This window comes from Ciconia boyciana, chromosome 1 (genome assembly GCF_034638445.1).
Source record: "Ciconia boyciana chromosome 1, ASM3463844v1, whole genome shotgun sequence".
In the NCBI taxonomy this organism is placed as follows: domain Eukaryota; kingdom Metazoa; phylum Chordata; class Aves; order Ciconiiformes; family Ciconiidae; genus Ciconia; species Ciconia boyciana.
The window spans coordinates 219,471,916-219,497,944 of NC_132934.1; the positions used below are offsets into that span (position 1 = coordinate 219,471,916).

The window sequence follows — 26,029 nt, forward strand, 5'->3', positions numbered from 1 at the left end:
GGTGGCACCTGGGGGCTTTCAGGTCCCTCCCTCCCCCCTTTTGGGGGGCTTCAGCGGGGCGCAGGGGCTCTCCGGTGAGGGTGGCCCCCCCCCCCCCCCCTCCTGAGGCTACCTCTAGCCCCTCCACCCGGGCCAGGTTGCCCGTGTGGGCTCTGCAGGGCGCGGAAGGGGGAGGGCAGGGCCTGCGGACCCCCCCGCGCCCCGGGGAAACTGAGGCACGGGGTGTCCGTGTCCGATGGCGGTCGAGCCGGCGGGGCAGGGGGGTCCCACGGGGGAGCGGGGTCCGGCCGTGCCCCCCCGCCCTCCCGGGGCGGCGTCCCCCGCCGTGGGGCAGAGCGGGCCCTCGCTGCCCCCCCGGCCCGCCCCCCCCACCCCCGGGGCCCCACGCGTGTCCCCTGCCCCACCGTGGGCCTCGCGCGCAGCCCCTGCGCTCCCCTCACCCCCCACGCACCCCCGGGGCCACAAATGCGTCCCCGTACCCCCGCGGGAGACCCCTTCCCTCCGCCCCACGCGTGTCCCGACCCCCGCCATAGGGCCCCCCTCCCCCCCGCCGCCGTCGCCTCGGCAACCCGCTCCCGGCGTGCCCCGCGGCTCTCGCGAGATCTCAGCCGCGCGCAGGGGCCGCCGGGATCAGTAGTCCTCCCCCGCCCCGCCCCGGCGGCGGCCAATGGGGAGGCGGCGGGGGCGGGCGCCGCCGTTTGAATCGGGGCGGCGGCGCGGTACGGGGGGGCGGGGGCACCGGGAGGGGGCGGGGGCACCGGGAGGGGGCGGGGGCACGGGCACCGTGGGGGTGGGCCGGGGCTGAGGTGACCGGCGGGCCCGGTGGTTCCCGAGTGGGCCTCAGCGGGGGCCTGGGCCTGGGCCTGGGCCTGGAGTGGGGCCGGTGCCCGTCCCCGGTGTCGCCGTCCCGGGGTAACCGGGGCCGGTGCTCGCTGGGACTGAGCCCCCCGGCTCCCTGTCCCCCCGCCGGCCTTGGGGCTGGGTGAAGGACCCTCCAAGAGCCGCCGCCGCCATTTGGCGGCCCCGTGCCGGTGCCCACCGGCCCGGCACCGGGCACCGCTGGAGCCGGAGCGGCGCGTTGCTGGAGAAAGGCCCGTGCCCGCCGCGGGTGCCCGCCGGCTGCTGCCGCCCCGTCCCGGTTTATCGGGAGCACCTGGCGCTGCCCGCCGCCTGCCCGCCGCCGCCTGCCCGCGCCTCGTCCTCGCGACGCCCCTGGCCGGGCGCGTCCTCGCCTCGCGATCCGGTAGGAGACGCTGCTTTCGGGAGCCCCGACCGTCTGCGGGGCAGAGCCCCCGTCCCCCGCCGGCGGTCGGAGCCGGCACGCTGCCCCGCCGGGGTCTCCCGCCTCGCCCGCCGGCGGCTGAGCCTCCGGCCAAGCCCCGCGCTGTCCCCTTCCGAAGGCGGGGGGACCCAGCCGGGGCGCGGGGCTTGGCCGGCGTCTCCCTTCGGTTCCCGGCTCTTTCACGAAGCCCGAGCTCGTGCCAGTGGCGTTCGGTGGCCGCGTCCCGCCGCGGGCTCTTCCGCTGCCCCCGGGGCCGGTTTAAAAGAACCTTCTTGGCGGCACGCGGTGCTCCCCGGCCCCTCCCCGGCTGGCGCGGTGAGCGCCGTGCTCGGCGCAGCCCCGTCCTGTGGCTCCGGGTCTCCTTGGGCAGCCCAGACGCCCCGGGGGTGGCTCCCGAGGGTCTCCAGCTCAGCAGCGAGGGACGAGCGTCCCTTCCTTGCCCGCTCCCTGCCGGCGCCGGCCGCAGGCAGGGCTCTGGCAGGAGGCCGGGGTCCCGCAGCCCCTTCGGCCAGCTGCCTTCTGAGCGAGCGGCCGTCTCAGCTGGCGGTGGGTCGTGGCATCGCTCCGGTCCCTGCCGAATCCGTTGCCGTTGGTGGCGGGGGGTGGAATTTGTCAAGAAGCGGCTGGGCCGTGGCTCCAGCCGGGTTAGCGGGTGACGGGGGCTGACACCGGGGGCCCCAGCACTCTTCCCCGCTGAGCCCCCCGCTCCCGGCGAGCAGCTGGCGGTCGTGGCTGGTGCTGCCACCGCGCTGGGGCTGGGAGCGGGTCTGTGCCGGCCCCGCCAGCCGTCCCTCACCCAGGGCCCTGGCAGGGTGACGGCCGAGGCCAGACGTCACCCCTTCCCCGTGGCTGCTCTGGCGGCAGCGGCGGCTTTCTGTGCCGTGCGCCTTTAACGAGCGCGGCCTCGGCGCGGTGACGTGGGGTGGCCCAGGGCCAGGAAGGGGAACCGTCGCCTGCCAGCCCCGCCGAGGAGAAGCCCAACAACTTTTCTTTTGTGCGTGGCCGCTGGCTCCCCGGCCCTCCCCGGCTGCCAGCGCTCATGGCGGATTAAACCCCGTGCGCCGACGGCGGCCGCGCGCCCCCGGTAAGGCCCGAACAAAGACTTTATCCCTCTTCCTTGTTTGTTTTCAACAGGGCTGGGGAGGAGGAGGAGGAGGGAGGCGGGGGAGGCGAAGCTCGCCGTCTCCCAGCCCCGGCGCCTCGCCGTGGTGTGCGGCTCCCGCCCCAGCACCCCGCGAGCCCCCGAGGTGCGAATCCCCCGCTGGCACTGGGACGCGGGCAGCCCGCTTGGGTTTGCCAACATCCGGGTGCTCGAGCTCCGGGGTGGCGGCCGTGTCCCGTCCCCCCCCCCCCCCGCCGCCTCCTACCCACGCCGGCCGTGGGCCCGTCACCGGAGGGGGGCTGCCGTGGGTCACCCACCCTGCCTGGGCGAGCTGCTGGGCGCTTCCTGCGGCGGGGCCCCCCACCCTGGGACGGCTGGGGGGCCGCGGCCGCGTCCCTCCAGCAGGTTGGCACGTCGGGAGCTCCGGAGGCGCGGGCTTGCGTAACGCCGTGTTTTGACCGGAGCGGGCGCTGGGGGAAAACAGCGAAGGACAATGCCGCCGCGGCCGTCGCCGCCGCCGGGGCTCGTCCCCCCTCCCGCCAGACCCTTCTCCACCGACTCTCCGCAGCTCCCCTTCCTGGGAACGCGGCTGGAAAGCGCTCACGGCCGCTGCCGCGCTTTGTGCCGGTGCGCCGGGCTCCCCGACCGCTTCCCGTCTGCCGTCACACGGATCCAGGCGTAACGCGAGCGGCATCTCCCCGCGGAGGGTCATGTTGTTGTCTCTGGCGCTCGGCGAGCGCGGCTCGGGGAAGCCGACGTCGCTGGCGACGAGCCAGGCTGTGACCAGGGCAGGAGCGGGCAGCCCTGCCCGTCCCGGCCTCTCGCTGGGCGCTGGCACGTCCGCAGACCGGCTCCGGTAAAACCCAGCTCGGTGCTGGCGGGGTGTGCTTGGCAGGATGAGGCCCTCCGCGGCGGGAATCTGCGTTCAGGACTGGCACGCGTGTTTTGCCCGCAGGCTTTGGGTGGATTTTTGGAGAGAGGTCCTGGCCTGGGCGTGCTGCCCCCCAGCCGTGGGGCCAGAGGGGCGGTGGGTGCCGAGAGGCTGTGTGCCGTGGCCGCGGGGCAGAGGGGCTGGTTTTTAGCCAAATCGGAGGGAGGACCTGTCCTGCCAAGGATCCTGCGCTTCCCAGCCGAGCTTGTGGAGGCGGTGGGTGCTCTGTGTCCCCCAAAACCCAGGTGGCCGGTGGCCGTGGTTCTCCCGGGCTCTCCCGTGCCGGGCTCTCCCGGGAACGGCTGCGGATCCCAGCCGGGCTGGTGGCCCGTCGCGGCGGGGGGTGTCAGGGTGCAATATGGGGCGAGGAGCCGAGGAGCACCCTCCCCATTTGGGTGAGTTTTGGCGGGGGCCTCAGTCGGCCCCCACCTTTGCTCAGGTCTGCTCCCAGCAGCTCCCTTGCCGGGAGGATTACCGGGCTGGCACCGGGGACAGCTGGTGCGGAGGCAAATGTTGCCGTGGAGGGCACCTGGCAGCGCTCCCAGGGACAGGGGGGCGGCTCGTCCCTGCTCCCACCCTGCGCGGTGATGCCTGGGGGGTCCCCCCGCTCCCGGCAGGAGGGTCTCCTTGGCGCTGGCAACACCGGGAAGGGGAGCTGGCAGCGCTCCGACGGCTTGGCCGCTGCCTCACCGGGCTTGTTTGGGGCTGGGTGACCTTTGCAGGCTCCTTCCAGCCCCCGCGGCGGTGTCCCGGCCGGGGACAGAGCAGGCAGCCTGCCTGCCCCCCGAGGGTCCCAGCAGCTGGGGGTGCTGGCAGCCCCGGCTCCTGCCCCGCCGGCGTTTCGGTGGCCGCGGAAGCCAGAGCAGCTGCGGGCAGTACCACGGTGGGAGCTCAGCCGCTTCCCAGGCACGGCCGGCTCCCGACCCCCAGCAGCCTGGGTTCCCTCCTTTTTCTTTCTTTTTTTAAAATTTTCTTCCACCGTGAGCTGCGCGGGAGATCCCTCCCCCTGCCAAGGCCTGGCAGCCTGCGCTCTCCCCAGCTCCACCACGCTCCTGGCCGGAGCCGGTTGTCCTGCCCAGTTTGGGTGCTTGTTTGCCGATGGTCCCTGGTCCCCTCTGCTCCCCGAGGGCCGTGCCACGAGCTGTGGCTGCTTCGTCCCACTGGGCCCGGCTGCCTCTTGAGGGGTTTTTTCCTGCTCCTGTCCATCCCACAGGACCACCGCGGCTCTTGGCGCGGCTTCCCTACGCATGCCAGATTTTTGTGCTTTCAACCACGCTTTCTCTCTGAAATTGCTGCTCGTGTTTTCTAGAGGGAGGTGAATTTTCCTGGGATGCTGACGGTCACGGCAGCAATGCCGGTGCTCAGGCACAACCGGCAGCAGGGGCAACGCCATTCCCAGGTGGGCAGCAAGTACCGACGAGCTGCCAGACCCTGTGCCAGGAACCCGCTGGGTGCCCGAGTCGGGACAGCCGTGGTTCAGCACAGCCGTGGAGAAGCCCTCGGCCACCCGCGGTGCCCCATGGCGACGCAGGATCCCTTGGGGTGATGGCAGCCGCCGGTGCCGGCTGGCCAGAGCCGCGACCGGTTGTTTTGCGCCGCCGTGGTGCAAAAGACAGGCCCGACGGGATGCTGCCCTCCTCCCTGAAACCGCGCGGCAAGAGGGTCCAGCCCGGGCACAGGGTCTGAGCAGGCTCCCGGGCTGCTGGGCTTTTAAATTTCTCTTAAAAGAAATTTCAGAGAAGTTTGGGGGCGAGGGGGAGGGAAGGAGGCACGGCAGGAGGAGCCTGAGCAGCGCTTTTCCCTGGAGCCTTGCTCTCGGGATCCCGGCCTCTGGGGGTAAATGCTGGGGGGCTGCGGGAGAGGACCCGGCTGCTGCTCGGCAGCGCCGCTCCCCGCTTGGTGCCTGCCGAAAAGCAGGAGGATGCCGGCTGCTCCCCTCCGTGCAACCCCCAGCCGGCCAGGCGCAGAGCGTAGATCCTCCCTTGATGAAGACAAACGCCTGGTGCTGTGTGCAAGCAGTATATTAATGTAATTACTATGTTTGGCCTTAATTGCTTTTTTCACCCCCCCGCCTTGTCGGTGTTCCTAGGTCCAGTGACCCGGCAGCCTCGCCAAGATGCCTCTTCACGGCGCGAGAGCCGCGGCTCTCCTCACTTGGGTAAAGGCTCCCTCTCCTCCGCCGTAGCTTGCTCCGTAGGTGGGACGTGCTGCCCGGGTGGGTCCCGGCTGCTGCCGGCACCGGTGGCTCCCCGGGGGCACGATGCCGGGGCCGGCCAAGGGAAGGATTGCGGTTGGGGCAGGTCCTGGGGCAGCCGAGTCCCTGCCGTTCCCGGGCAGGTGGGTGTTTGCGGGAGAAGCCTTGCTCGCCGTTCCTGTTGAGTAACCAGAAATGCCGGAACAGCTTGGTCCGGCCGTGGAAACTGCCTGGGAGCCGGAGCCGAGCCTGGAGCAGGCAGCACGTTTGGGAAGGGAGCAGCAGCTGGGCCATAAAGGGGCCGCGGGATCTGCTTCGCAAAGCAGCGCCGTGTCTGAGCAAAGCATCGCAGCGTGATAAACGAGGCCCGTGCCGGCCCCTCTGGCTGCGGGGCCGTGGGGATTGCGTTCAGCTTTTGCCTGGGCAGGGCAGGGGCGGTCGGAAGGGCTGGCTTTGCTCTCGCACCCACACCGGTCTCGCTGTCCCCTGCCGGGACTGGGAGGTGGTGGGTGGCACAGCACGGCGCGGCGTTGGCTTCTGCCTTCTGACTGTCTCGCCCCGTTTCTAGGTGAACAGCGCCAAGGTTTGTACCGATCCCCTCGATGATCTGTCGCAGCTCCAGGACTGTAGCGTCTTCATCCGGATCATCAACAAAATGTGAGTACGGGGAGCCGGGGTGCGCTCTCCAAACCCCCCCGGCTGGCTGCAAGGCGGCAGTGAGCACGCGCTGGGCCCGCAGCCACGGCCTCAGCCCCCAGAGCCTCCTCCGGCCGCCAGCGCGGTCCCTCTCCGGGCACGGCGGTAGGGATATTCCTGCGGTATTCCTCCTCTGGCAGACCTGGCGCTGGATCTCCGGCTCCTCTGTGCGGGGCTCCGGCGAAGCACAGCACCTGCGTAAGCAGCGCTTGCCTCCAGGCGTGCTCTGAAGCCCGCTGCGACGAAACGTGGGCTCCTTCGCCCGTAAACCCGCCGTGCGCGGGACGATGAGCCTTTTGGGCTGCCCTGCTCGGGAGCCTCCGTACGTAGATGATGTACCGGGGCTCTGCCGGCAGCTCAGGCTCGAGACAAACCTGCTCGAGGTAGCTGGCAGAGCGTCTGCTCCCCTGCCTGCCCCACAGCCCTGCAGGCAGGGGCTGCCCGTTGTGTGGCCGGGCAGAGCTGTCGGGCCCCGCAGAGCCACCCGGGCGGGATTTTGGCCAGAGTTTCTGTCGTTTGAGGCTTGCTGTCGCATCTGGCGCTGACGTCTGGGTTGAAGCAAAGAGCTGAGCGCTGATGCCAGCGGTGCGCGGGCTCCCGGAGCTGCACGGGAGATGTTTTATTTCCATAAATGCTGCTCGGGTGAGGAAACAGCCCAGCAAGTTTTCCTGAGCTGCAGCCTCGGGATCCTGAGGAAGCCTTGGGTCTGTAAAGGAGCTTAAAGAATGACAGCTCCCGCCCCGCGAAGCGCTCCTGTTCTCTGGGGACATCAGGCTGCTTCCGAGTACGATACGGGCAGGACGGAGCCTGTTTGCTCTGTCCTGGGACCCGAGGTGGCCAGGCAGGGCTGGGAGGAATGCCTCTGTCGGGAGCCGCATTCGTTGCCCGTGAGCAAGGGTGATTAAAACCCACAAGCCGTAATGGGCACCGGAGCTAGGACCGAGCACGCTCCGCTCCGGCTGCGCGTCCTTTAATGAGCTGGCGAGGCAAATTGGGAGGGTGCGAGGCTGCCATTCGGCGCGGAGTGCGGCATCGCTTTCAAACCCTTCCGGCGGGAGGCTCTGCGGGAGCTTGTCTGCTATAATTACCTCCCGTGTGGTGTAACGAGAGCCTGCTCGGAGCTGGGATCTGCCTGCGGTGGGTGGGGAGGAAGGAGCTGCCTGCACGAGGGATATATTTAGTCAGACCTGGTTAATCTCCTGGGTCCGTGCTCCAGCTTAGATTAGCTGGGATCACCGGCGGCGTGTGCTCGCTAAACAGGCCTGACCGTAGCTTGATAAGCGGGGCAGCAGCGGGGCGGACACCGCCGCAGCCGGCTGAGGTGGGGGGGCTCCCCGCAGCACCGGGGGACGGGCTGGGAAGTCCGTGAGGATGAGAAAATCCTCGTGCCGGCCCCTTCCCCGGGCAAAGGCCCTGCTTTCGGTGCCTTGGGAGTAACTGAAGGTACCAAAGCAGCGCCGGTCGAGCACGGCTGGCTCGGGTTTTAGCACGCGGTCTCAGTTTGAGCTGGCGGCTGTTGAGGAAGAGCGTGGTCGTGAATAAGAGCTGCAAGAGGCAGCTTCGGCCCCCCCCAAAATCCAGCGTGGGCTCCAGGGCAGTGACCCGGAGGGGAGCAGAGTCCGCCCGTCTCCAAAATGCCGTTTCCCACAAACGGTGACGCTTTGAAAAGCATAACAAGAAAAACGCCCGGCTCCACGCGCGACCCCCGGCCCCTGCGGTGCCTCCCCGGCTGGCTGGGAGGCTGCCAGCTCCCTCTGCCACGCCGGATGCCGGGGCTGGCGGGCAGAGGAGGAAGCGGCGGAGGCCGGCAGCGCTCCGGCGCACGGCACCGCCACGGAGGGGGCCGGCTGCCTGGCTCTGGCTGCTCACCAGACGCAGCCATGTTTGTCGGGGCTGCGGGGAGCGTCTGCGCCTGCTCCCGGGCACGGCGTGGTTGGCTTTTGCTTCGCCACCCACCCTGGCACGGGCGCGTAGGGCAGACCGGGGCCGTGTTGCCCGAGTGCCTGCCCTTGCTCGGCAAGCTCTGTTGCAAAAAAAACCCAAACCCACCCTTCGTTTAATCCCTCGGCAAAGCGTTAACGCAACCCATGCGCTCTTCTAGCCACAGGAGCGAGGAGGGGGAGTCTGTGCTGGAGCAGCCGCTGCCGGAGAGGATCTCCTTCATCCGCGGCTTCCTGCAGAGTAAGAGCCGGCGCCGGGGGAGGTGGCTGCCCCTGCTCGGTGCCCCCCACCCCTGCGGGGGTCTGGTCGTGTGTCTGAAGGCTTCCCCCTCCCCTAAGTGACCCCCTGCTGCATCGGCAGCTTCAAGGAGGTGCAGGCAGAGCTGCCCTGACCCCGCGGCAGCGTGCGGGAAGGAAATCTCCCCGATGGAAATCCTTGCCAGAGCCTGGGCTTGGTGCGAAGGAGGTCCGGGGGGTGAAGGGCAGGGTGCAGTGGTGACGCTGCTTTGGGATGGCATTCCTAGCCCAGCGCCTGGCCCCCAGCTGCTCAAACCCCGCTGGAAAACCTTTACCCGAGCAGGAATCCTGGGAGGGGAAATGAGAAGTCTCTTGCACTTTTGCCCAGCCTGTCCTGGAAGGGAAGACACCGTATCCCACCTTGTATCCCACCCTCCATAGATGGGACTGAGTTTGTGCTGGTGGTGGAGGAGCAAAAAGCGCAGAGAGATGCTGAGGGCGAGGTGGGGAGGCTGGGCCCGAGGGGGAAGTTGCCAGGGAGGGGGGAAAAAAAAAGCCCGTCGGAGTTAATGGCAGAGGCTGAGCCCTGGGGGCTCAGCTCCGGAGCCCAGCCCACCCTGTGCCTCCCTGCCTGTGCCCCTTCTCCTTGGGGATGCACCACGGTGTCCCCCAGCCCAAGCGTGTCACCTCGGGGGATGGACACACGCCGCGGGCTGGCAGGCGGCGTGCCCAGCGGCAGGGGCTCCTGCGTGACTGGGAATCCTGCTTCCCGTTGCAGAGCACTGCAAGCACAAATCGGCCGCGGAGAACCTGGTCTCGGCACAGAAGCTCCTGGAGGGAGAGGAGCTGGCGTTGGCCAAGGTAACCGCGGGGCACGCTTTATTCCTAGCCGGCACCGATGCGCCGATGCCCGACCTGGGGTCGGTGACGCTTACCTGCCTCGTTTCAGGTGGCCGTGCTGCTCCTGTATCACACCTCCATGAGCTGCAAGAGCCCCGGGGACTGGAATGAGTTTGACTACGAGACCCAGGTAATCCCTTCTGGGTTCCCCCTCCGGGCCGGGGGCGCAGGGGGAAGCGGAGGTGCCTTTTGCGGGGTGCTCTGAGACCTGCCTTCCTTTTCTGGGTCCCCTCGAAAGACGGTGCGGGGTGAGCGCTGCGGTGCTCGCCAGCGCGTCTGGCCAACCAAAGGCTCGTGACTGCGAGCGTGGGCGCTTGCCGGTGCAGGCAGGGAGTTGCCTGCTGCCTCGAGCCTGCTGCGGTCGCTGCCTGGCCGGCACCGCTCTGCCTGCGAACCGCAGCTGCTGCAGCAGAGCTGCTGACCCCGCGGCTCCTCCGACGCAGGTTGAGCTGGCATCCATCCTCAAATTTGTGCTGGACAACGAGGAGAGCCTGAATGAGAATTTGGAGACGTTTCTGCAGAGGAAAGGTGAGCGCTGGGCCCTGGCTGCCTGTGCTGGGGCAGCAGCCCGGAGTAAGGGGCCAAGCCTTGTGCAGGCAGAGCAGGCATCGGGCACGTCTTTCTCCTAGCCGGCACCAGTGCAGCAGCCTGGCTAGACCGGCAGGCTAACGCGCTTGCTGTGGTGATGTCCAAGTGCCAGCTTGGAGTGGGACAGAAACAGTCCCTGAGCTGCAGCGTGGGATATTGCGAGCGCTGAGCACTGCCGGCATCTTCCTTCACAGCTCCCGTGCCGGCAGCACCTTACCGGCACGGATGGCTCTTTCTGGAGCATCAAAACATTGGTGTTTTTTTTTTCCCCCCGTTTGTGCTGCTATGGCTGCCAAGCCATAAAAGCATCACCACCATCCAGATCCCCTCACCCCAGGACGGAGCTCTACAAAACTGTCCCCTGTAAGCTCTTCTTTAAGAGCAGGGCTGCCTTATACCTGCCGGGCTCTCCCCTCTCGGGAGCATCCCGGCCTTTGCGGCACACGCCGCTGAAAAGCGCTTTCCCCGGAGGAGCGAGGCGGGTGGGATGCCCACAGCTTTGCGGTGGGAGCGGAGTGGCAGGGCAGGACCGTGGAGCTGGCAGGACAGGGATGTCAGGCAGGTTTATGGCTTTCTCGGCCGGGCTGATCCGTCCCCGCTGGAGTTTGTGGTTCCTGCGGACCAGGGATTTCAGCTGCTAAACCCTCCCTTCTGGTATTAATGTGAAGATCACAGCCTGCTTCTCGCTTGTGATTTCCAGCGCCGCCGTCCTCGTCCAGCGCGTCCAGCAGCAGCTCCGAGGAGCACTCCCCGCTGCTCTCCCTCCCGCAGAAGCGAGAGGTGCGTTTCCTGGAGCTGCAGAAGATTGCCTCCTCCTCCGGTGCCAACAAGTACGTCCCCAGCCTCTTGCCTGCCGGGGGGGAACGAACAGGGCGGCTTCTGGGACCCGGAGACGTAGCCGGGGTGCACGCTGACCTGACAGAGACCCCCTTTCCGCCGCGCTGCTGTCCTGTCGCAAACTCCTCGGGCTTGACGTGGGGATGTGCGGTGGCGGGGTGAGCTCGGGCTGTAATTAGCCCCTTTCAGCCCAGCTCGTTTCAGCCTAACGAGCACAGACACTTCCCAGAGCAGCTTGTGGTCCTCCCCTCTCTTGGGGTGGGTTCGGGAGGACCGGGCTCGTGCCGCTGCTGGGGGTCTGGCTGCAAGTGCTAAAGGAGTCTCTCTCTAGCGAGGCGAGTGCTCTGTGGTGGGGCTCCGGCTCTGGTGTGAAGGGAGATCACAGAATTGTAGAGGTTGGAAAAGACCTTTAAGATCATTGAGTCCAACCGTAAACCTAACACTACCAAGCCCACCACTACACCGTGTCCCTGAGCACCTCATCCACACGTCTGTTAAATACCTCCAGGGATGGCGACTCCACCCCTTCCCTGGGCAGCCTGTTCCAATGCTTGATAACCCTTTCAGTGAAGTAAAATTTCCTAATATCCAGTCTAAACCTCCCCTGGCGCAACTGGAGGCCATTTCCTCTCATCCTATCACTTGTTACCTGGGAGAAGAGACCGACCCCACCTCTCTACGCCCTCCTTTCGGGTAGCTGTAGAGAGCGATGAGGAGATGGATGCTTCGCCCTGGGACCGGAGGTGGTTTTGCGCGTGCATGCCAGGCGCTTGGAGACTGGTGTTGGTGCAATCGAGATGAGGAGAGCGGCCTTTCTGCTCGGGCGATGAGGCATCAAGATGCCTGCCTCTGGGATGGGGGAACCAGCGCGGGTCTGGCTGCGTGGGGAGGGACGGTGCCCTGCCGCTGGCTCTGGATAACCGAGTTACGTGGTGTGTCTCTCCACAGCATGCTCCCCGGCCCTCCGTCCTCGCCCATGGGGGACGTCATGCAGACCCCCCAGTTTCAGCTGCGACGGCTGAAGAAGCAGCTGGCTGTTGAGAGAGAGAACCGGGATGAGCTGGAGGTGGAGCTGGCAGAGAATCGCAAGCTCATCACAGAGAAGGGTCAGTTGCGAGCGGGATGTCCTGGGGCGCGGGGAGGGCTCTCCGGGGCTGAGACCTCGTCTGGTTTCTGTGACTATGATTTTGACCCCACCACGACCGTGCTCGTGCACGGTCCATCCCGCCAGCCCCCAAGTGAGCACAGCTCGCGGCTTTGGGGCTTTTCTGCTTTCCGGAGCAAACAGGGCAGCTCGGGGTTTGCTGTGCCTTGCTCCGTGGCGGGCCAAGGGGACCCCTGCCCGTTAATCTGGACCAAAGCATGAAGCAGAAATCCTTGCTGATGGGAGCCAAGGCAGCTCCGAGGCTGTTGTAACAACTCTGAGCATCTCTTGGAGATGGCTGTTGGTCCCCCTGCCAAATGATCTGGAGCAGGCTGGCAGGTGTAGGAGTCTCGCCATCCACATCTAAAACACTCTCCGCACTGGGGATTTCCCCAGGCGCGTGCGGAGACTGCAGGTTCCTTCTTCCCTCTCCTATTCCCTTGTATACCCTGGGCAACCAAAGCCACGACTGAAGCGGCGCCCGTGCCCAGCAGCGGTGCTGGCAGTCTGGTTCTTCCGTGTCCCGCTTCAGATGGTTTCTGTGCAGCGGCTCCTCACCAGCTTGGGAGAAGGACGGACATCCTCCACCGTGCTGCTGGGGGGGTTCAGGTGACATAAAAAGAGGGTAACGGGCCCTTTCTCGCCGCCCTCCCCAGAGGCTCAGATCACCATGATGCAGCAGCGGATTGACCGCTTGGCTCTGCTCAACGAGAAGCAAGCTGCCGACCAGCTGGAGCCCAAGGAAATGGAGGAGCTGAGGGAGAAGAACGAGAGGTAATCCTCTGGGGACGTCGGCCCCCTCCTGCTAGGCTGGTCCTTGTCACTCCCGTGTCCTCGGGCTCTGTGTTGTCTGTCTCTTCCCCAGCAATGCACAAAACAGGGCTGAGGGCAAACCTTGTTCTCTACCACCTCCTCTGAAGCTGCACCCCAGGGAGGAGGTGGCTTCGGCAGTCACAGAATCACAGAAGGGTTTGGGGTGGCAGGGACCTTTAGAGGTCACCCAGTCCAACCCCCCTGCAGTGACCAGGGCCATCTTCAACCAGAGCAGGTTGCTCAGAGCCCCGGCCAACCTTGGCTGTGTCCAGGGATGGGGCATCCACCACCTCTCCGGGCAACCTGGGCCAGGGTCTCACCACCCTCAGCGTAAGACATTTCTTCCTTAGACCCAGTCTAAATCTCCCCTCTTTTGGTTTAAAACCATCAGCCCGTGTCCTGTCGCTGCAGGCCCTGCTAAAAAGTCTGTCCCCGTCTTTCTTAGAAACCCCCTTTCTATCTCGAAAGGACGCAAGGGCTCCCCGCAGCCGTCTCTTCTCCAGGCTGAACACCCCCAACTCTCCCAGCCTTTCTCCACGGCAGAGCTGTTCCAGCCCTCGGACCATTTTCGTGCCCTCCCCTGGACCCGCTCCCACAGCTCCACGTCCTTCCTGTGCTGAGGACCCCCGAGCTGGACGCAGCACTGCAGGGGGGTCTCACCGGAGCGGAGCCAAGGGGCAGAATCCCCTCCCTCGCCCTGCTGGCCACGCTGCTCTGGGTGCAGCCCAGGACACGGCTGTGCCAGCTGGCACAGTGCACCTCGTGGTCGGGGCGATTACGGCCCGTAGCCCTTTTTTTTTTTTTTTTTTTTTTTTTTTATCGCAGCGGGCAGGGAGCCAGTCCCAAAGCACGCAGTGTGTTCTGACAGCCCGCTCCTTACCCTACGCCCGGCACGGGAACAGCCGTCCCTGTTGTGAGAAAAGGGTGTGCTGCCTGCGTGGGTCTCGCCGCCTCCGGAAGAGCCTGCGTGGCCTTCCCAGTTCTGGGATAGGCTCTGTGTCACTGAAAGCTTTCTGCGTTACTGGAGCTCCCGACCCCAGCCCCTTCCCCAGCCACTAGCCCTCCAGTTTGATCCAATTTGACCGGATCTGAACTGGGCTGCGTCGCGCACTTGAATTCTGTCACCTGCCGCACTGCGTCCCGGTCTGTGCCCTGTCCCTGCGCAGCGACGTGTTTCCTTGGGAAGGAGGCCCAGCCTCCGCCCGCGGGTGCCGTGCCGTTTTTGTCCTTTCCTCACTTATTTCGCTTTGCAGAGGGGTGGCTGGAGTCCTGCAGCTGCCTCCGCCCGCGGTTCGCAGCGGTCGGGCTCACATAAAGCACGAACATCGCTTATGTCTGCTCCGCTTTGTGACATATTGGGACCCAGTTTAGAGCTGAATTTATGGTAGTTTCTCACCACGGCACAGAGATACCTCGGTACCTCTAGTTTCCTCAGCAATATCCAGCAGCATCGGTCCCCAGCGATGTCCTCACCTGCCTTGGGCTTGCACCCCCTGCTTTAACGACCTCCTCTCCCGCAGCCTGATGGTGCGCTTGCACGAGGCCCTCAAGCAGTGCCAGGACCTGAAGACTGAAAAAAGCCAGATGGACCGAAAAATCAACCAGCTCTCCGAGGAGAACGGGGATCTTTCCTTCAAGGTACGGGGCGCTGTGTCCTCCCCGTGTCCCCACAGCCCAGTCGTTTGTGCTGGGACTCAGCGGGGAGGATTTGATGGCGGTGCCGGATGCTGGGCTGCTTACGGCTCTGCCGCCGGCCTCGCGTGACCGTCACTCGGTGACCGAGCCTGCTTTGGGCTCCAGATCCTGATCCGAAGGGGAACCGTGGTGGGGGAAATAGGGGCTGGGTGGAGTTGCCTGCATGTGGTGCTGCGGGTGGATGCTGCAGCGCTCAGGAGAGGGGGGCTGAGCAGAGCCCTGGGTGGCGTGGGCACTCTCTGCCCCTCCTCTGGGACCGGGGATTTTCCCTTCGCAGCTGCGGGAGATCGCCAGCCACATGGTCCAGCTGCAGGAAGCCCTGAACGAGCTCTCGGAAGAGCACAACGCGGCCCTGGCGCAGTCGCAGGAAAAGCAGGGGCAGCTGGAGAGCGAGCTGCGTGCTGCCCTGCAGGAGAAGGTGAGGGGACCCCGGGGTCCCCGGCTGGGGGACGCGTGCCGGCGTGCGGCAGTCTCCTGGGGCTGGCTCGTGCCCCGCCGGCTCTGCGGGGAGGGTGGAGTGGGCAGGAGCGTCCATGCCGGCACACGAGGAGAGGCTGCGCGATGGCCGGCTCCCCCGGGGAGCCTCTCCCTGCTCCCGGGAAGGGTTCCCCGCCGTGGGACAGGCTGCTGTCCTCACAGCGAGGAGGGAAGCCCCGAGCTTGCCGAGACACAGCTGCCGGAAAGCTTGGCGTCGATTAAAGCTGGGTGACTGTACCTCTCCTCGCTTGGTTCCCTCGCCTCACACCGCGCTCGGTCCCACGTCTCTGTCTCCAGAAATGCTCGGAAGAGAAGATCGAGATTCTCCAGGGGAAGATTTCTCTGCTGGAGGACCAGCTGGCCAAGCTGGGGGACTGCAGCGCCCAGGAGAAGGGAGAAGTCATGGGGGACATCCTGAAGGTACGGCTGGGTCTCAAGAGAGCCTCTGGCTCCCGCAGCCAGGGCAGGCAGCGCTCGGGTGGAAAACTCCTCGAGCTGGGGAGAGCAGCGGGTGCTGGGGGGTGCACGGCAAAGCCGTGTGGGGCAGAGCCGGCTGCTCTCTGCTGTTGGATGGGAGTTATGGGGCTGAGTGCTCTGTGGGAGCCCCGTTTTGTGCCAAATTTGGGAATACCCCTCCCGGGTAGCTGCTGGCTCCCCCAGCCTCCCGTAGCACGCGTTGGTTGTGGAGGGAGCGGCTCCTGCGCCATGAGAAAAGGCGTTTGGTCTGAGAGAGCAGAGCGGTGCAAGGCTAAGGGGAAAGCGGGGTGCGCTGGGGGTGCCGGGAGGGAAGGCAGGCGCCGGGACGCAGCACGTGAGTCTCCGGTGAAGGTGTTGGGTGCAGCTCGAGTAACGCCTGGGGGTGTCCGTGTGTTTGTTCCCCCCCCCCCCTTCTCTCCGCCAGCTGGAAGAACTGAAGCAGGAGGTGTCCAGCCTCGCCGCTAAAGGGGCCGAGCTCCAGGCCACCGTCCTGCGGCTGGAGGAGGAGAAGCAGCTGCGGGAGGCAGCCCTGCAGTCCGAGCGCGGCCGCTTCGAGGAGGAGAAGCAGCAGCTGGGCGGCCTCGTCGCCAGCCTCCAGAGCTCCCTCTCCGAGAGCCACCGGGCCAGGGAGAGGCTGGAGCAGGACCTGCGGGCGCGGGAAGCCGGCGAGCCCCAGGGCATCCCGCTGTGGGGCCGGGAGGCGGAGGCGAGGTGCGAGGGGGAGGCCGGGCGGCTGGCCGCCCTCGACGCCCTGCGGGAGAGGGACTCTGCCCTGCAGCAGCTCCAGCACCTGCGGGAGGCCAACGCGTCCCTGAGCAGCCAGCTGCAGGCCATGGCGCAGGCCCGGGATGCCAGCCAGGCCGCCTCGGCGGCGGAGAAGGCTGAGCTGAGCCGCAAGATCGGCGAGCTGGAAGCCAGGATCCTCGAGCTCGGTGCCCAGCGGCAGCAGGGAGCGGCGGAGGGGCTGAAAGCCCAGCTGCGGGAGCTGGAGGGCAGGCTGCAGGAGAGCCAGCAGAGGCTGGCCGAGAGGGAGAGGCTGGCCCGGGAGAACACCCGCCTGCAGGAGCGGCTGCTCTTCCTGGAGGAATCCCTGCGGAACACCGAGGGCATCCTGGAGGACGAGAAGAGGCGGGCGGCCGAGAGCCTGGAGGGCAGCCTGGCCAGGATCGCCGAGCTGGAGGCGGAGAGGCAGCAGCTGGCACAGGGCCGGGAGCCGGCTCCGCAGGAGCGGGGCGAGGAGCCAGCCAAGCGCCGGGCGCTGGAGGAGAGCTGGGAGAAGCCGATGGGAGCCTCCCCCGCTGCCCGAGGGGAGGAAGGAGAGCGCGGGCGGCTGGAGGAGGAGATGCGGGCACTGAGTCGGGAGCACGGCCGGGCCTGCCAGCGGCTGCAGGCCGAGCAGGAGAAGGTGGCCGCGCTGGAAGCCCAGGCGGAGTGCCTGGCCGCCGAGCACCAGGAGAGGCTGGCCGCCCTCCAGGCTGACCTGTCCAGCGCCCGGGCGTGGGCGAAGGAGAAGGAGGGCGAGGAGCAGAAGCTGCGGGCCGAGGTCTCCTCCCTGCGGGAGAAGATGGCTGTCGCTGAGCAAGCCGCAGCCCAGCGCGTGGCCGGGCTGGAGGCGGATGCCCGGAGAGCTGCCGAGGCGCTGGAGGGGATCTCCCAGCAGCTCTCCCAGGAGAAGCTCAAATCCAAGGAGCTGGAAGCCACCGTGGAGCGGCTGCGGAGCGCGGAGGCTGAGCTCTCCCGGGCGGCCGCCGCCGGCAGGCAGCAGGAGCTGGAGGTGGAGGCGGAGGTGAAGAAGCTGTCCGGGGAGGTGACCCTGCTGGGCGCCAGGCTGGAGGAGACGCTGCGGGAGCACCGGCGGGACCTGGCGTGCCGGGAGGAGGAAGCCGAACGCTTGCGGCAGGAGGTGGAACGGGCCAAGGCAGACTGCGCTGCCGAGCGAGCCCGCAAGGCAGAGCTGGAGGTGCAGCTGCAAAACTCCCTCAACGAGCAGAGGGTGGAGCGGTCGGTGCACCGGGAGGAGCTGGCCCGGGCCCGGGAGCTGATGGCGGAGAAGGACGGGGAGCTGGACGAGCTCCGCCGGAAAAACATCTCGCGGGGTGAGGAGCTGAGGGACCTGCAGAAGACGGTCGGCAAGCTGAAAGGAGAGCTCGCCTCGGTGGAGGCGGCCAAGGAGCGGGCGCCCAAGGCGGACAATGAGCTGCAGGGCTTCTCGGAGGCCACCCGGAGCAGGGATGCGGAGGGCGACAGCGTCAAGGCCACCTGCTCAAAGGAGACGTCCCTCAAAAGCTTGGAGGAGAAGACCCACCACAGGGAGCAGGAATCGGGCTCGAGCCAAGACCTTTACCAGGAGAAGCTGAAGGAGACCCAAGCGCTTCGTTTGCAAGTGGAGGAGCTGGAGCAGAAGTGCAGGGAGCAGCAGGAGGCTATGGCTGCCCTCGAGCGAGCGGCGGCCGAGGCGGCGATGGTGGAGCAAGCAGAGCTGGAGGCCTCGAGGAGGGAAGCGGCCCAGCAGAAGGAGAAGGCGTCGGAGCTGCAGAAGCTGCTGGAGGCCTCGAGGTCGGCGCAGGCTCTGCACGACGGCACCGTGGAGGCCCTGCGGAAGGAGCTGCAGGAGAAGGGCAGGGAGCTGATCCAGAGCAAAACCGCCGTGGCCGCCGCCGAGAAGGAGCTGGCATCCCTCCGCTCTGCGGCGCAGGAGAAGGGCCGGTCGGAGGAGAGCTGGAAGGAGCAAGTGTCCCAGTGCGTCCAGGAGATGGAGAGGAAGAACAGCCTGATCGGCAGCCTGGAGCACGAGGTCTCCATCCTCCATCGGCAGGTGACGGAGAAGGAGGGGGAGAGCAAGGAGCTGAAGCGCCTGATTGTCGCCGAGTCGGAGAAGAGCAAGAAGCTGGAGGAGAGGCTGCGGGTGCTGCAGACGGAGATGGCCACCGCCGCCTCCCGGGCGGCCGAGAGGTGCTCGCTGATGAAGGTGGAAGTGCAGCGGTGCCAGGAGGAGATGGAGAAGCAGCGGTTGGCCATTGAGGCCCTGAAGAGAGACCGTCACTGCCAGAGCGAGCGGGAGGACGAGCTGCGTCAGGAGGTGAAGGTCTGCCAGGACAAGTGCCTCCAGAAGGAGCAGCTCCTCGCCGCCCTGCAGCAGGAGCTCGGCAGCGCCCAGGCGCTCGCCGGGGAGCTGCCGGCGCTGAAGCACCTTTGCCAGCAGCTGCAAGCCGAGCGCGCTTCCTTGGAGAGCCAGCACCGCCAGGACCTGGAGCAGAGGGCGAAAGCCCTGGCCGCTCTGCAAGCGGAGCTGGCACGGGCCAAGCTGGAGGCGGCCGAGGTGCCCTCCCTGCGGGAGCGGTCGGCGGAGCAGGACCGGGCCGTCCAGCGGCTGCAGGCGGAGGCGGCAGAGCACGCGGCGCGGCTGGCAGGGCTGCAGCAGGCCAACGCTCGGCTGGCCGAGGAGAACCGGGGGCTCGGCGAGAGCCGGAGCCGCGGGCAGCAGCGGCTCGAGGCGGAGCTGGGCCAAGCCAGGGAGCGGCACGCGCGGGAGCTGGAGCGGCTGCGGTCGGCGTCGGAGGAGCTCGTGGCCGGCAGCCGGCGGGAGGCCGAGGAGGCGGCGCGGAAGCTGGAGGCGATGAGTAAGGAGTACGAGAGCAGCAAGGCGGCGGCGCTGGAGGAGAGGAGGAAGCTGCTGGAGGAGAGGCAGAGGCTGACAGCTCAGGTAGGGGCTCCTGCAGCCTCCCCGCCGGGTGGGCTGCGGGCGAGGGGAGTCCCCGGGGAAAAGGGGTGCGGTTGGTCTCCTGCGTGCCCCTGAATCCTCGTCCTCCTGCTCAGCCCCGGAGCTGGGGGTCTGGGACGCGCTCGGGCGCGAAGGGGACGGGCGCTCCCGGGAAAGGCAGCCCGGTCCGCACCGGCTGCGTATTCACTTCTGCCTTTTGTGCTCGCAGGTGGAGCAGCTAGAGGTATTTCGGAAAGAACAAGCTAAGCAGGTAACGCGTGCAAAGTGCTGGCTGCTTAAACGGTGACGGTGCGTGGCCCGAGCTGCTGCCGCTTCCCACCGGAGCCCCCCTCTCCTCTCGTGAACAGTTTGCGGTGGGGACCCGGCCGTGGGGCGCTTGGCTCCCGGTCTCTGGGCTTGCGCCTTCGCCCCTGGGGAGCAGGAGCTGGGGCCCGAACCTCCCGCCTGCCCGCTCACAGAGCTGCCCGCGGCTCGGCACGGCTTCACGCTCTCGCCTTCCCGGCGTGGCCGTGGGGCACGCTGCCGGCAGCACGCTGGCAGTGACCGGCTGCCGAGAGCATCCAGGGCTCCTCAACGCAGGACTGTTGCTCCTGTGGTACCTCACTCTCGGAGAGAGGGAATCTGGGGGGAGCTGGGATGCCCCATTCCTTCTGCCCATCCCTTTTTCCCACCCTCTTTAACGGAGGTTCCGCTCCTCGCCCTCGCCCTGCCGGGAGGAGGGGGCTGCGCTCCCAGAAAGCGCGCTCCAGATGTGGCCAGAGGTGGGATGCTTTACAGCAGCGTCAGTCTCGGGCGTGGTGGGGGTTAGCGCTTGGGAAACGACGCTGGAAAAGCCCCATTTCCCTGCCCAGCTTAGTTTGCCCCCCCAGCCCCAGCCTGAGCTGCCCAGGGACCCTGCAGAGGCCTTGTGGCTGTGACCGGGGGGGGCTGGGGGCTCCTCGCGGGGTTCCGTGGCCCTTCTGTGGTGTCACGTCCCGCGTGCGCGTTTGGGCAAGCTCTCGAACTGCAGGAGCACCCCTTTGGGGTGGGATGCCTCCCCCCCGAGCGGGCACGGGCCCCCCCTCGAGCTGCGTGGCTTGAGATTTGGCACGGAGGATGCCCGCGGTGGGCTGGGCCTCCTGCTCTTACCCTGACAGCGAACAGCCGGCAGCGGAGACGCCTGCTCCGGCGACGGGGCACGGCGTAACCGCACCGGCTTCCCTCGCCCTCCCGCCTAAAGGGGTCTCGGCTCCGCTTCCAGAGCGCGGCTGCTCCTTACGCTTGGGTGTAGCGCAAACCTCGTCCCTGCAAAGACTCGCGCGGGGTTGCTGTGACTGCCTGCCTCCAGCCTGCGAACCGAAGCGCCGGCTGTGCCGGGAGCTTCCTCGGCGGTGGGCACTGCTGAGCAGCCCCCCCGGAGCAGGAAACCTCCTCCTGGTCCTGCCCCTGGAGCTGGCTGGAGGGGAGGGATGTGCCCCTCCACCGGAGGGTTGTCGACCGGAGTCTTGTGCCCGGAGCTGCTCTAACCAAGCTGTGCTCTTCCAGGTGGAGGACCTGAATAAAAAGCTGACCCAGCACGAGAAGGCCACCCGCACCCAGCAGCAGAGGGTTAAGGTAAACAGGGACCAAAAACCTGGGACCTGAGCGGGGCTGAGCCCTTGGTCAGCCCTGGAGCTGTCGGTGGCCGCTCCCCGAGGGGCGCGGGGGGCTCGGCCGAGCGAGGCGGGGGTGCAGGGTGCTTCTGACCTGGTCTCTTCCCTGCGCGCAGGTGCTGGAAGGGGAGCTGCAGGCAGAGGCCACCCGCCAGCAGGAGAAGGTGGCAGAGCTGCAGGCGCAGCTCGCCCAGAAGGAGCAGGCGGCCGAGCACTACAAAGGCCAGGTATGCCGGGGGCTGGCACGGCCCCGCCGCCCCCGTCCCCCCCTGGGCAGCGCGCCACGGGGAAGCCTCTTGACGGGTTTTGTCTCCTTGACATCCTAGATGGAGAAGGCAAAAACTTACTACGACGCAAAGAAGCAGCAGAACCAGGACCTGGCGGAGAAGCTGAAGGCCATGGAGCAACTGCAGAAGGAGAACGCGGAGCTGCGGACCGAGTCGGAGAGGTTGGCCAAGGAGCTGCAGCAGAGCGTCCTGCAGGCCAAGGAGTCGGAGCTGAGCTGCAGGAACCTCACCAGCCAGGTCCACAGCCTGGAGGCTCAGGTGGGCACGGCACAGCGGGGCTTCACCCTCCTCCTCCTCGCCTCTGTTGCCGGCTCACTTGGAGCGATCCATCCCTCCCTGCTTCCCATCCAGGTGGAGTTTGCCAATCGGCAGCTACAGGAGCTCGGCAAGTTCCAGGTGGCAACAGACACGCTGAAGGGCCGGGAGACTTTCCGCCAGAACCCCGCCGATCTCAGCGCCGACAGCCTCGACCTCAGCCTCGACGAAGCGCAGCCGCTCAACTCCACCAGGTACCGGCACGCCGCGGCTCGGCACAGCCCGTCCTGCCGCCAGCGTTGCAAAAACCCCGTGTCCCCGGTCCTCTCGGTTCCCCGACGGCCCGGCAAGCCCGCCAGCGCTGCCCTCGTGCCCCGTCTCTGCAGGAAGGCTGGCCGCTCGCAGTCAGAGGCCTCGGCGGTGCCGCCAGGCAGCGAAGAGTCGCTGGCGTCCCAGCGGCTGCCCCGCAAGGTGGAGTCCCTGGAGAGCCTCTACTTCACCCCCATCCCCAGCCGCACGCGGTCCCAGATGGAGAGCAGCGCCGGCTCCCTGGGCGACCTCTCGCTCGACTCCGGGTGCAAGACCCGCTCGGCCCGGCGCCGCACCACCATCAACATCACCATGACGAAAGTGAGCGGCCCCTGGGGTGTGGGGCCGGGAGGGATCCTGTGGGGCCGGGCCTCTGTGCTGAGGATGGGGACGTGCGGTTTGCCGTGCCCTGCGGCCCCGGGGCTCTCCGGGGACTGGAGGCAGAGGCAGGGGTGGCTTGGGGGAGCTCGCTTCCATTGCTTCCGCCGTCGGCTGGGGCCGCAGCCGTCACCCGGCCGTCCCGAGGAAGCCCGAGCTGCTGCGGGGCTGTTTGCGCTCCCAAACTCTGCACCGAGCTCCCCCACCGTGCCTTGTCCTGAGGACCCTCGGCCCTGCAGAAGCCGCGGCGTGAGGGCTGAGTGGGCAGCGAGGGAGGACGGGGGTGGTAGCCAGGGGCCCGGGAGGTGCAGCCTTTTGTCTGCTTCCTCCCCTCCTCTTCGCCTCTCGCTGGGCACAGCACCCACGGGCCGCTCCAGCCCCTGCCGAGGGTGGCCCTGGGATGGGCTGGGGGGTTTGACACCTGGGTGGGGGCAACCCCCGGGATCAACGCAGGCTGGGGGATGAAGGGATGGAGAGCAGCCCTGCGGAGAAGGACTTGGGGGTACCGGTGGATGAAAAGCTGGACGTGAGCAGACAATGCGTGCTCGCAGCCCAGAAAGCCAACCGCGTCCTGGGCTGCAGCCAGAGCAGCGTGGCCAGCAGGGCGAGGGAGGGGATTCTGCCCCTCGGCTCCGCTCTGGTGAGACCCCCCTGCAGTGCTGCGTCCAGCTCGGGGGTCCTCAGCACAGGAAGGACGTGGAGCTGTGGGAGCGGGTCCAGGGGAGGGCACGAAAATGGTCCGAGGGCTGGAACAGCTCTGCCGTGGAGAAAGGCTGGGAGAGTTGGGGGTGTTCAGCCTGGAGAAGAGACGGCTGCGGGGAGCCCTTGCGTCCTTTCGAGATAGAAAGGGGGTTTCTAAGAAAGACGGGGACAGACTTTTTAGCAGGGCCTGCAGCGACAGGACACGGGCTGATGGTTTTAAACCAAAAGAGGGGAGATTTAGACTGGGTCTAAGGAAGAAGTGTTTTACGCTGAGGGTGGTGAGACCCTGGCCCAGGTTGCCCGGAGAGGTGGTGGATGCCCCATCCCTGGACACAGCCAAGGTTGGCCGGGGCTCTGAGCAACCTGCTCTGGTTGAAGATGGCCCTGGTCACTGCAGGGGGGTTGGACTGGGTGACCTCTAAAGGTCCCTGCCACCCCAAACCCTTCTGTGATCTCTGGTTTCGCCCTCCCAGAAACAGGCTAAGACCGAGGAACCGGACAGCGCCGACGTCTCCTTCTGCAGCATCCCGGCAGCTCAGCCCCTGAATGCCGCCCCGGGCAAGGGCCGGCTGCGCTCGGCCGCCTCCGCCCGCTCCCTCGCCAGCTTCCCCTCCCAGGAGTCCCTTGTCAAGCTGGAAACCTCCTCCCCGCAGGAGACCCCGGGCAATTCGGCGCTGCTCGGCCTCCCCGGCTACCGGCCGGTCACTCGCGGCTCCCTGAAGCGCTTGCAGGGGGGCAGCAGCTCCAGCCTCGGTGCGTGTGGGCAGGGTGGGCGGTGGGCGGCTGGCCGGGGGGCCCTGCCCTGGCTTGGGGGGGGCAATTCTTGCCTTGAACACCCCCCCCACCTCCTCAGCCTTCCCTGCTTTGGGTTTAGGCCGGAGCAGCATCTACCTGGGCACGTGCCAGGACGAGCCGGAGCAGCTGGACGACTGGAACCGCATTGCGGAGCTGCAGCAGCGTAACCGAGCCTGCCCGCCCCACCTGAAGACCTGCTACCCCCTGGAGAGCAGGGTAAGGGGAGGGGGGTGAGCGGGCTGCCCCTTCCCAGACCCGGGAAGGGTTCAGCTGCCCGGGGGAGGGGGCGCGGGGGACGGGGGGCGGCCGGCGGGCAGCCCTGGGGGCACGCGGAGCTGGGGCGCGTTGGTGGCCGCCCCTCGGCAACGCCTCTGCGCCACCTCCGCAGCCCTCCGACTCCCTGGGCATCATCACGGACGAGGAGATGAAGACGGGCGACCCGAAGGAGACGCTGCGGCGTGCCAGCATGCAGCCCTCGCAGATCACCGCCGGCACGGCCGCCCGGCGCAGCACCCTGGCCACGGCCTGGGCCGGTGGTGGCGGTGGCGGCATCACCACCCGGCAGCAAAGGAAGCGCCTCTCGGACGAGTCCCACCAGGGCCCCGACACCCCCGAGGTGAGCGGTGCCGAGCCGGCCCTGCCTGCCGCGAGCGCCCCGGCTGGTCCCCGGCTTCCCCAGGAGCCAGGCTGGGGACGAGGGGACGCGAGGGCTGGTGGACAGCTGCAGATGTTCTCCAGATGTTGAGGGGGCTGCTGAACGGCTCCTCCTGGGGCCGCCCCAGCAGCGGGACCCTCGGTGCCGGCGGGAGGCAGCTCGAGCGGCGAAGGTCCGAGCCTTCTGCCGTCCCTGCGCGACGCCCCAGGCTCTGCTGCCCTCGCTCCCCCCCAGGCTCCCCAGCCCCGTCCCCTCCCCACAGCCCCCCGGTTCCCCTCCTCGCCGCCAGCTCGGGGCTGTGTTCCCCAGATGATGGTCCTGGTTTGTCCCCTCTCTTCCAGGCCAAGAAGCCGACCAGCTGCTTCCCACGGCCCCAGACCCCCCGGGACCGCAGCGAGCGGCGCAGCTCCCAGGTCAGCCGGAGGAGCGAGCAGCAGGCCCCCGGCAAGCAGGTGAGCAGCAGGGCCCGGAGCAGCGAGCTCCGGGGAGAAAAAGAGGGGTTGGGACCCCCAAGTTCACTGCCCCACGTCCTTCTCCGCAGGCCGAGAGGCGCCAGTCGATGGCGTTCAGCATCCTCAACACCCCGAAGAAGCTGGGGAACAGCCTGCTGCGCCGGGCGGCCGGCCGGAAAACCACCCCCAAGAACTCCCCCCGCGGCAGCACCCGCCGCTCGCCCCGCATCGCCACCGCCAAGTCCCCCAAGGGCAAGGTGGGCACCGCGAGCCCCCCGCGGCGGCCTCCTGAACCCCCCGTGCTGTGGGGGGGGACACGCGAGGGGCAGCACGTCCTCGCCCCGGTGCCCCCAACCCCTGTGCCGAGCTCGGGGGGGGCAACGGGGGGACCGGGCCCTGCCGTCACGGGGCGGCGTGGCCCCGTCCCTGCCGTGCCACGGAGGCAGCGGGTCCCCGCGTGGGCACAGCCACCACCGCGGCCGTGGCTCGTTCACCGTCACTAACGTCTCCTCTCCGCTCTGTCCCTTCCAGGCCAGTCGCCGATCGCTCAAGGACACCAAATTCTGAGGTTGCCCCGGCCGCGCTGCTCCCTGCCCGGGGGGGGGAGAGCGTCCCCTCTCCCCCGCGCTGCCGGCTCTGCCCTGGACCCAGCCTGCGCCCCCTCGCCTCTCCCTGCCCCCCCCAGGGCTGTGGGCACGTCCCCAGTCCCCAGGGCCCGGCAGCACCGGGGGGGGGGGGATGGGGGGACGGACACACAGATGGGGCCACCTTCCCCCCTGTGCCACTGCCCTGCACCTCCCCCTGCCCCCCCTGGGCTGCGTGGGGGTCCCCGGGCAGGGCCCCGGCGCCCTTCGCGCTGCACCCGGCATCGCCCCGTGCCTGCACCCCCCCCCCCCCCCCGGGGCCCAGCCCAGGGCCAGGGGCTGCACCTGGAGGGGGGGGAGGAGAGGGCTGCTCCCCCCGGGGACTGCAAACACCCGTGGGTGCCCTCCCCGGGGGGGTCCTGCACCCCAGGGCTGGGGGGGGGGAGTGTGGGTGTAGGGGGGCAGCTCCCTCGGGCCCGGGATGGATGGAGCAGCCCCCACCGCCCCCCCCCCCCCCCGTGTCTGGGTGTCCCTGGGGGTGGGGGGCCAGGGCGAAGGGGCAGTGACTGTCACCCCCCGCCTGCAGTCCCAGCCCCAGCTCCCCCCGGGGCAGGGCGGGGGGGTGAGGTGGCATTTTTTAAGTGTTTCTACTTGTAAATAAATTGTATTTTTTCTCCTGCTCTGCCTGTCCTGCCTTGCTCCTCCCACGAGCCACTTCTGCGCCCACGGGACACGCACGCTGCCTTCGCTGGCACGGGGGCCACGCCACCGCCACCGCGGCCTCACCGCCACCAGCTGTGGGGCCAGCCTGGCGCCAGGGACCCCGAGTGGGTCCCGAGGGGAGGAAAAGCGTGACCTCCTCCTCCTCCTCGCTGTCCCCACCTGCTGCGCAGGGTGCCCTGGGGCAGGACGCTCGCCCGGGGACTCGCTGCGGTACCCGGCAGCCA

At 67.9% G+C, this 26,029-nt stretch overlaps 1 protein-coding gene across 6 annotated transcripts; it reads left to right on the forward strand.

Annotated features, from left to right (window-relative positions):
- Nucleotides 1–1,108: 1,108 nt before the first annotated feature.
- NUMA1 (nuclear mitotic apparatus protein 1) lies at nucleotides 1,109–25,761 on the forward strand. Of its 6 annotated transcripts, XM_072851019.1 has the most exons (26): nucleotides 2,088–2,366; nucleotides 5,405–5,473; nucleotides 6,078–6,166; nucleotides 8,307–8,386; nucleotides 9,161–9,243; nucleotides 9,332–9,412; nucleotides 9,726–9,810; nucleotides 10,571–10,700; nucleotides 11,656–11,813; nucleotides 12,508–12,625; nucleotides 14,185–14,302; nucleotides 14,637–14,777; nucleotides 15,134–15,256; nucleotides 15,738–19,016; nucleotides 19,243–19,284; nucleotides 20,559–20,627; nucleotides 20,782–20,892; nucleotides 20,992–21,210; nucleotides 21,304–21,461; nucleotides 21,594–21,837; nucleotides 23,070–23,349; nucleotides 23,471–23,607; nucleotides 23,780–24,007; nucleotides 24,388–24,498; nucleotides 24,588–24,755; nucleotides 25,030–25,213. In XM_072851019.1, the coding sequence occupies exons 2-26, from the start codon at nucleotides 5,432–5,434 to the stop codon at nucleotides 25,063–25,065; spliced, it is 6,330 nt and encodes a 2,109-aa protein (XP_072707120.1). In that variant the 5' UTR covers nucleotides 2,088–2,366; nucleotides 5,405–5,431; the 3' UTR covers nucleotides 25,066–25,213. The 6 variants fall into 6 exon arrangements, with proteins under 6 accessions (XP_072707117.1, XP_072707116.1, XP_072707121.1 ...); XM_072851016.1 differs by lacking the exons at nucleotides 2,088–2,366; nucleotides 24,388–24,498 and adding an exon at nucleotides 1,109–1,243 and having other exon boundaries at nucleotides 23,780–23,880; nucleotides 24,664–24,755; nucleotides 25,030–25,761; XM_072851015.1 differs by lacking the exon at nucleotides 24,388–24,498 and having other exon boundaries at nucleotides 2,077–2,366; nucleotides 23,780–23,880; nucleotides 24,664–24,755; nucleotides 25,030–25,761.
- Nucleotides 25,762–26,029: the final 268 nt, after the last annotated feature.